At 44.2% G+C, this 9,297-nt stretch overlaps 1 protein-coding gene across 1 annotated transcript in view; it reads left to right on the forward strand.

Moving 5' to 3' along the window:
• GNB2 (G protein subunit beta 2) overlaps positions 1–9,051 on the forward strand; it is an 85,619-nt gene extending 76,568 nt beyond the window's left edge. Inside the window, exons 6-7 of the mRNA XM_030188154.1 lie at positions 8,767–8,929; positions 8,996–9,051. Of these exons, the coding sequence (XP_030044014.1) occupies positions 8,767–8,929; positions 8,996–9,051 (219 nt within the window). The remainder of the gene's footprint in view (positions 1–8,766; positions 8,930–8,995) is intronic.
• The last annotated feature ends 246 nt before the right edge of the window (positions 9,052–9,297 follow it).

Raw genomic sequence — 9,297 nt, forward strand, 5'->3', positions numbered from 1 at the left:
TGTTTTGAGTGTGCTTTCAGCAGCAAGGCCAAGAGGCTTGTGAAGATTAAGGGAAACATTGATGGTGGAAAGTGGAAGCATATCCTGGAGGAAAACCTGTCCCAATCTGCCATAGTGCTGTGGACAGGGGAAAAATTAAACTTTACATAGTTACATAGTAAATGACGGCAGATAAAGGCCTGTACGGTCCATCCAGTCTGCCCTACAAGATAAACTCATTTACATGGTATGTGATACTTTATACCCAAGTTTGATTTGTCCTTGCCTTTCTCAGGGCACAGACTGTAGAAGTCTTCCCAGCACTGTTCTTGTACTAAGTTCTGAAGCTAACGTCGAAGCCCCTTAAAATTTACACTCCATCCCATCCTTATCTATTCGGTCACAGTCAGGGCATAGACCGTAGAAGTGTGCCCAGCTCCCATTTTGTTACCCAAACTGGCGTCGCCACCCAATCTCCTGTAAGATTCCGCGGAACCATTCCTTCTAAACAGGATTCCTTTGTGTTTATCCCACGCATGTTTGAATTCCATTCCCGTTTTCATCTCCACCACCTCCCGCGGGAGGGCATTCCACATATCCACCACCCTCTCTGTGGAAAAAATACTTCCTGACATTAGTCCTGCCCCCTTTCAACCTCAATTCATGCACTCTAGTTCTACCGCCTTCCCGAAAAAGGTTCATTTGCGAATTCATAGAGAATTCTCCACTGCTGGCTGAAGATAAGGCTTTACCGTAGCAGACTCTTCTAAACGCTGCAGTAAAGAGCCTCCAGCGTAACTGGCTTCTGCAGCTCTGGTTTCAGGTGCTACTTGGAAGAATGCATAACCACCACTGTACTGGGAGTCTGACTCACCCTGGCAGCAGGTACGAGGAGGCTGCTACATCCTGCTCAGGACTGCCAGAGCCTCCCAGCTAGACCTGCTCTCTTACTGTGTTGCTGTGTAACTAGTGTCCTGCAGGAGGAAATCCCAACCGTATAAACATCCCCCCTCCCCAAATGATACAGTTGAATCTTGTGCTTTCTGGGGTAAGGTAACTCGACAGCATTCAAGAATCCCATAATAGTCCTGTTCTAAGGAAGGCTTTTTCAAAAAGAGAATAGCAGAGCTGAAAATGGTTCATAGAAGGGCCCCAAAAATAACACTTTTCTTTTTCCCTGAAGACAGGTTAAACTGGTTAGTCCTATTGAGTTTGGCAAAGGGTGACAGAGAGGGAATATGAAAGAATATTATAAAATCACGAGTGGGGTATAGCAATTAAATAGGAGATATTTGCTGAACCTTTGGAAAACACCAAGAGGAGTGCGTTTCTCTTTTTTTGGTGTGCTTAATTAAGCTATGAAATCTTTTGTTCAACTATACTGCCAACTCCAGACTTCGCGCCTTCTGTCTCGCTGCACCCTACGCCTGGAATAAACTTCCTGAGCCCCTACGTCTTGCCCCATCCTTGGCCACCTTTAAATCTAGACTGAAAGCCCACCTCTTTAACATTGCTTTTGACTTGTAACCACTCGCCTCCACCTACCCTCCTCTCTTCCTTCCCGTTCACATTAATTGATTTGATTTGCTTACTTTATTTATTTTTTGTCTATTAGATTGTAAGCTCTTTGAGCAGGGACTGTCTTTCTTCTATGTTTTTGCAGCGCTGCGTACGCCTTGTAGCGCTATAGAAATGCTAAATAGTAGTAGTAGTAGTAGTAGTCTCTTGTAATCAGAGGTGATATTGTGATGTCATAATGCCTCAGGCCACCAATAAGAGCCAACCTCATCAGTGATGTCACAATGGCTTGATTGTCCTATACTTGGCTCACTTTTATTACATAGCTCTTTGAGCAGGGACTGTCTTTCTTCTATGTTTGTGCAGCGCTGCGTACGCCTTGTAGCGCTATAGAAGTGATAAGTAGTAGTAGTAGTCTCTTGTAACCAGAGCTAATATTGTGATGTCATAATGCCTCAGGCCACCAATAAGAGCCAACCTCATCAGTGATGTCACAATGGCTTGATTGTCCTATACTTGGCTCACTTTTATTACATAGCTCTTTGAGCAGGGACTGTCTTTCTTCTATGTTTGTACAGCGCTGCGTATGCCTTGTAGCGCTATAGAAATGCTAAATAGTAGTAGTAGTAGTAGTCTCTTGTAATCAGAGGTGATATTGTGATGTCATAATGCCTCAGGCCACCAATAAGAGCCAACCTCATCAGTGATGTCACAATGGCTTGATTGTCCTATACTTGGCTCACTTTTATTACATAGCTCTTTGAGCAGGGACTGTCTTTCTTCTATGTTTGTGCAGCGCTGCGTACGCCTTGTAGCGCTATAGAAATGCTAAATAGTAGTAGTAGTCTCTTGTAATGAGGTGATATTGTGATGTCATAATGCCTCAGGCCACCAATAAGAGCCAACCTCATCAGTGATGTCACAATGGCTTGATTGTCCTATACTTGGCTCACTTTTATTACATAGCTCTTTGAGCAGGGACTGTCTTTCTTCTATGTTTGTGCAGCGCTGCGTACGCCTTGTAGCGCTATAGAAATGCTAAATAGTAGTAGTAGTAGTCTCTTGTAATCAGAGGTGATATTGTGATGTCATAATGCCTCAGGCCACCAATAAGAGCCAACCTCATCAGTGATGTCACAATGGCTTGATTGTCCTATACTTGGCTCACTTTTATTACATAGCTCTTTGAGCAGGGACTGTCTTTCTTCTATGTTTGTGCAGCGCTGCATACGCCTTGTAGCGCTATAGAAATGCTAAATAGTAGTAGTAGTAGTCTCTTGTAATCAGAGGTGATATTGTGATGTCATAATGTCTCAGGCCACCAATAAGAGCCAACCTCATCAGTGATGTCACAATGGCTTGATTGTCCTATACTTGGCTCACTTTTATTACATAGCTCTTTGAGCAGGGACTGTCTTTCTTCTATGTTTGTGCAGCGCTGCGTATGCCTTGTAGCGCTATAGAAATGCTAAATAGTAGTAGTAGTAGTAGTATACTTTTATACTGCCCTTCCTCTAGAATATCGGAGCAATTTACATAAAATTATATTAAAAATAAGAGAATTCAAGGTGGAACGTCATCCCACAAAGCCAGTTTGCCTTTTTGCTAGCTATGGGGGCCCTTGTACTAAAGTGTGCTAAAATTTGGGCTTAGCATGTGAGAATGTGGCACTTTTTTAAGACTTTTTTTTTCCTTATGTCTGGCACTAACGTTGCTATTAGCACATGAGGTCTACAATAAATGAACATGGGAGCACTTACCACTTCCTGCTTGGGAGGCGCTAGGTGCTCCCGCGTTATCTGGTTAGCATGCGCTTATCATAACACGCTAGCCAGATAATGCAGGCAAGCTCGCTCTCCACCATGACCCGCCCCTCAAAAAATATTTTCAAAAAATAGTGCGCACTTAGCACGAGAAAACAGGCAAAATACCGTAAAATGCTTTTTAGCATGTTTTGTGTTAGCCTGTTTTCTCAGTTCAACACCACGTTAAGGGCTTAATACTCTTTAGTATCATCTATTCATCATAAGCAGGCAAAAAGTAATACATTTTAAGGCCTGCTTTAAATTTAGAAAAAGTGGTTTCAAGCCTAAGGTGTTGTAATAAAGAAATTCTATAAGGCCGAAGCTGAATAATAAGCAGATTGTCAAGTGTAGGCCAAATGTGTACTAGCTGTATTAGCAAATCACAGGCTCTGTTTGATCCTGAGCAGTGGAGGACGGGGCGGTAGGGGCGGATCGCCCCGGGTGCAAATCAATGGGGGGGGGGGGGGGTGTTCTGCTGCATCAGTTCCCGTCCGTTGCCTTCGCCCTTCCCCTACGTAAACTTATCTATTACTGCACTCTCTTCATCTTCAGCAGCGCTGCTCACTGTGTCTCCTCCCAGCGACAGCGCGGCTCCTCTCTCTCACACCGTTCTGAGATGTAACTCCCCTCCCTCAACGCCTTCCTTAGTGGCCTCTGCCCCTGTGGCACCCTGTGTCAGTGCGCGTGTGCCTTCCTGCCGCTGCATCTTCAGGAGTGACATCTCTCTTCGGGTGACTGGCTCCGCTCCTCCTCTCTCCATCCTGGGCCAGTATGCAGCCGCGCCGCCAGTTCGACCAGCCTGCCTGCATCTTTCACTTCCAAGCTGCTGCACTCACATTCCACCCCTGCCGGGCCACCGGTAGCGTCAGCAGCAGCACGCAGCATCAAACAGTGGCTCTTGGTGGGGTGATATATTGGATCGGCGCCCATCACCGCATCATCTACCGGACAGACTCTGCCCCACGGTTGGTGCTGATTGCCGACCCCCAGCCCCCTCCCCCTTGAGCCTACTGACTCGTCATTTGACTTTTGTTCCAGCCAACTAGCAGACCCAGGCGTGGTCTTAATTATTCATTTAAATTGTCGCTGTGCTACCTTGGCACTTTTTTACACATTTTACTACATTTGTTTGCTGCTGTTCTGCTGCTGCTGCTAGTTTGGTAGAAGCAGCATGTGGGGGGGGGGGGGGGGGGGGTCATAAAATGTAAAAGGACTGAGGGGGACCAAGAACACGGTGGGAGAGAAAGAAGGCACGCTGGATGGATGGAAGGGACAGACTAAGGACCAGAATGCACTGATGGAAGGGACAGAAATGGCAGACCAGATGCTGGATGGAAAGAGGCATTGCTAAAAAATATTTTTTTATGGTGAGGGGGTGTTAAAAAAAAGGTCTGTCCCGGGTGTCAGATATGCTAGGAATGCCACTGATCCTGAGAATGCAGAGTTCTGCCTGGCACATAGGATATTAACATATTGAACACAGGTAGGCAGGAAGGCCAGTATAAAATGCTCTATGTGCTCAAATTAGTATTTAAAATTGTATTTATTTTGTATGTATATTCAGCACTGCTATACATAAACTCAGTTAAAGCCAATGATCTTTCAAAAGTGGAGTAACTCGATCAAATTTTTGCATATGAATGACTAATGTAACCACCGTGTTTTGATCAGTTTGTAGAGAGATTGCAACTAGTTCCAGTAATCAGTTTGATTAATGACAAAATTGAGCTTTTTTTGGGATCTTGCCAGGTATTTGTGACCTGGATTGGCCACTGTTGGAAACAGGATGCTGGGCTTGATTTACTTTTGGTCTGTCCCAGTGTGGCAATACTTACGTAATATGTCCACACCTTGTTGAAGTGGATCTGTAGCCACAGAAACCCCTGGAACTTCCCCTGGTTGTCTCCATTGCCTCAGGTACAAAATAAGTACCTGTATATAATATGTGAACTGCTTTGATAGTAATCACAGAAAGGTGATGTATCAAATCCCATCCATGTGTGTTAAGGAAGAGTATAGAGGTGGGAGTCCACTACCATCCATTGATCTGTGCTTTTGTCATCTCTTGCCTGGATAATTGTGATGTAGCTTATACTAATTGCCACAGTCCTAGCTTAAGCTCCTCGGGTGTTGCAGAGTACCTCAGCTTGATTCTTATGTGGAGCTCGGCATTTTGATCCTGTTTCTCCTTTACTGTTAAGTCTCCACTGGCTCCCGGTGCATGTTTTGTATTCTGTTTAAGGTTTTATGCCTGGCTTATCGGGCCTTTCATTTAGGTATTCCTTCTTATCTCTTATCTCATCTCACACTTTGCTTTATACCCCTTTTCGGCCTTTCTGCTCCCAAGATGGTCTCTTCTTTGTTCTGCCTTCCTCTTGTTCTGCGAGCCTTGAATCTACCAGATGCAGAACATTTGGGTTTTTTTTCTGGCTCTGAAATTGTTGAATTCCTTGCCTCCCATGTTCAGGCAAAACAGCCTTTTCCTAAATTTAAAGTCTTTTTAGAGTTGATCTTTGGTCATTGGTCCTGAGGCCTTGAGCATTCCTGGATGGCTTTTCAACAAATTATTTAGTTTAATTTTGGTTTGTGCGTTCTACATGAGTGCATTTTGTTCAGCCCTGTTGATGTTCCTTTCTATTTTAATTGTTTTATTGTTATACTCCGCCTTGACCTTTTGTGTAGATAAGGCAGTATGTCAAATTCCTCAATAGACATAAACATCTAGGTAAACAGGATTGAGACAGGCAGTAAAATCCTAACTAATTGAGAAGCCTAACTAACGTGTTAACATAATAATGAAGGGAGATTTTAATTTTCCCTGTATTAATTGTATGAATGTTTAATTTAAAACAGGATAAGAAAGTCCAATTTCTAGATGCTAAAAATTACATGCTTCTTGAAACTTTTGGTCATGGATTGACCAGAGTTGGAACTACTTTAGATCTAATCCTTAATGTTTGCAAGACCTAGAAAGAAGATTGTGGTAGGGTCATTTGTCAATAATGAAAACAATGTGATCAGATCTGCCATGATCACTGGAAGGAGGACAGTAAGGTAGTGCTGTAGTATTTACCGTATTTTTCGGACTATAAGACGCACTGAGTTCGATTCCCACTTCAGGCACAGGCAGCTCCTTGTGACTCTGGGCAAATCACTTAACCCTCCACTGCCCCGTGTAAGCCGCATTGAGCCTGCCATGAGTGGGAAAGCGCAGGGTACAAATGTAACAAAAATAAAATAGATACTATTGGAGATTCTACATGGAATGTTGCTACTATTGGACATTCTACATGGAATGTTGCTACTATTGGACATTCTACATGGAATGTTGCTACTATTGGAGATTCTACATGGAATGTTGCTATTCCACTAGCAACATTCCATGTAGAAGGCTGCGCAGGCTTCTGTTTCTGTGAGTCTTACGTCCTGCACGTACGTACAGTACATCAGACGTATGTGCAGGACGTTAGACTCACAGAAGCAGAAGCCTGCGCAGCCACATTGGTGAGGAACTGAGTTCAATTCTCACTTCAGGCACAGGCAGCTCCTTGTGACTCTGGGCAAATCACTTAACCCTCCACTGCCCCGTGTAAGCCGCATTGAGCCTGCCATGAGTGGGAAAGCGCAGGGTACAAATGTAACAAAAATAAAATAGATACTATTGGAGATTCTACATGGAATGTTGCTACTATTGGACATTCTACATGGAATGTTGCTACTATTGGACATTCTACATGGAATGTTGCTACTATTGGACATTCTACATAGAATGTTACCACTATTGGAGATTCTACATGGAATGTTGCTATTCCACTAGCAACATTCCATGTAGAAGGCTGCGCAGGCTTCTGTTTCTGTGAGTCTGACGTCCTGCACGTACGTACAGGACATCAGACGTACGTGCAGGACGTCAGACTCACAGAAGCAGAAGCCTGCGCAGCCACATTGGTGATCTGCAAGGGCTGACTTCTAGTGGAATAGCAACATTCCATGTAGAATCTCAAATAGTAGCAACAGTGGAGGAGTGGCCTAGTGGTTATGGTGTGGACTTTGGTCCTGGGGAACTGAGGAACTGAGTTCGATTCCCAGCACAGGCAGCTCCTTGTGACTCTGGGCAAATCACTTAACCCTCCACTGCCCCATGTAAGCCACATTGAGCCTGCCATGAGTGGGAAAGTGCGGGGTACAAATGTAACAAAACAAAATGACGCCTAAAGTTAGGCGCCAGAAAAACCGGCACTAAGCTCTTATTTAACACATTTTTTAAATTATTATTTTAACATTATTTCTTATTTATTTATTTAGCCCACGTCCTTTATTGAATAGTGCTTAGCACCGATTCCCATGCCACGCTTATGCCAGCTGAAACCTGGTGTAAGTCTGATGCCCACCTTAGGTGCAGAAATGGCAGTATTCTGTAACAGTGCTCCCAACTGTTGGGAACACCCATGACCTGTCCGTGCCCCTCCCATGGCCACACCCCTTAGTGGTTGCATACAAGAAGACGTAGGCGCTGTTGTTTATTGAATGGCGCGTAGCAAAAATAGAGCAGACCGGGGTAAAATGTCTGTAGTCCAAATTTATTCGCCACAAGCAAGTAAAGAAAGATAAAAACACTGTAAATGCCTGACACGCCCTCCTTAAGGGACTGCGTCAGGGGCTGAATAAGAACCAGGAGGTGTAATCCCAGAGCTTCCCCTAATTGGTTAAAAAGCGGCTTTCTATGCAGTCCTGATAGCACAGATAGGTGAAGCTTTGGGATTACACCTTCTGCTGAAGTGCCAAACGATTTTGCTGTAATTAGCTTTTTCCTTGTGATAGATTCAGTGGGTATAATTCGGGCAAATTTTTCACCTACTCATCAGAATGGTCATTTGTTGTACGTGATCACATGCTACAGGTAATGTTCTTGATGCAGTGATAGTTGCAGGTAGTCTTCTCAGTTTTTTTCAGTGTAATGCTGTGGAAGTGTCTCATTTGAAGGACTGTGGGCTGAGAAGTAGGTCTCATGATGTCGCCTTAAGCAGTCTTGTGAGATATGAGATTTCATTAGTCTGCTGCTTGCATCAGCATAGAAAATCTACGAGTTTTAGAATTATTAGAGGAAAAATTGAGCACCGTAAACCATAATGTGTATTGTGATTTTCAGCTCTGCCCCTGGCTATTACCTTAGGTGAATTATGTTATCTCCCTGTGCTTCAGTTGCAATCCCTTCCTCTTTAACTGATGCTTTGTGTCAGTTCATTTTAGTTCTCTGTGCCTCTGCTCTGTAGGTAGAGTGATTGATATAAATTTAGCTCCCTTTCCCTTGGTAAAACTCACAGCTGATGTGAATCTTTGTTCATTTGTGTGTGTGGCTCCTGGAGGCCCTCTAGTTGAATAGCTTTGCAGTATGCTGTTTAGGTTATAGGTATGCTGTTTCTTTTCTGGTAACATTTTTCCTTTCACTCTCTCCGTGGGGCAGGTCCACGCAATCCCTCTCCGGTCATCCTGGGTTATGACCTGCGCCTATGCTCCCTCTGGAAACTATGTGGCCTGCGGGGGGCTGGACAATATCTGCTCCATATACAGCTTGAAGACCCGCGAGGGCAACGTGAGGGTGAGCCGGGAGCTACCAGGACACACAGGTAAATGCTAGAAGTGGGTGGTGATGAACAGGATAAATCTGTGATGTCCAACTCTGATCTGTGCAGGTTTCTCTGTAGGCAAGCTGGATGAATCAGCCACGCAAGTGGGTGAAGTTATCTGACAGCATTAAAACAGCATTTCTTGAAAGGTTTTTCGTGGTGACTTGATACCATATCAGCTACTCTTGCTTCTGTTTTCTCTATGGAACTTGTAAGGTTCATTTCTCTTCATACTTTGATGGAAAGAATTTCTCTTAGGATTTGGGCCTCACCTCTCTTAGGAGCCCATTTACTAACCTGTGCTAAAAAGTGGCCGGAACTTTCACTAACACGGAGCTTTCTCGTGCGCTGAGGGCCCTTTTAGCGCG

This window comes from Microcaecilia unicolor, chromosome 14, assembly GCF_901765095.1.
Source record: "Microcaecilia unicolor chromosome 14, aMicUni1.1, whole genome shotgun sequence".
Taxonomy (NCBI): Eukaryota; Metazoa; Chordata; class Amphibia; order Gymnophiona; family Siphonopidae; genus Microcaecilia; species Microcaecilia unicolor.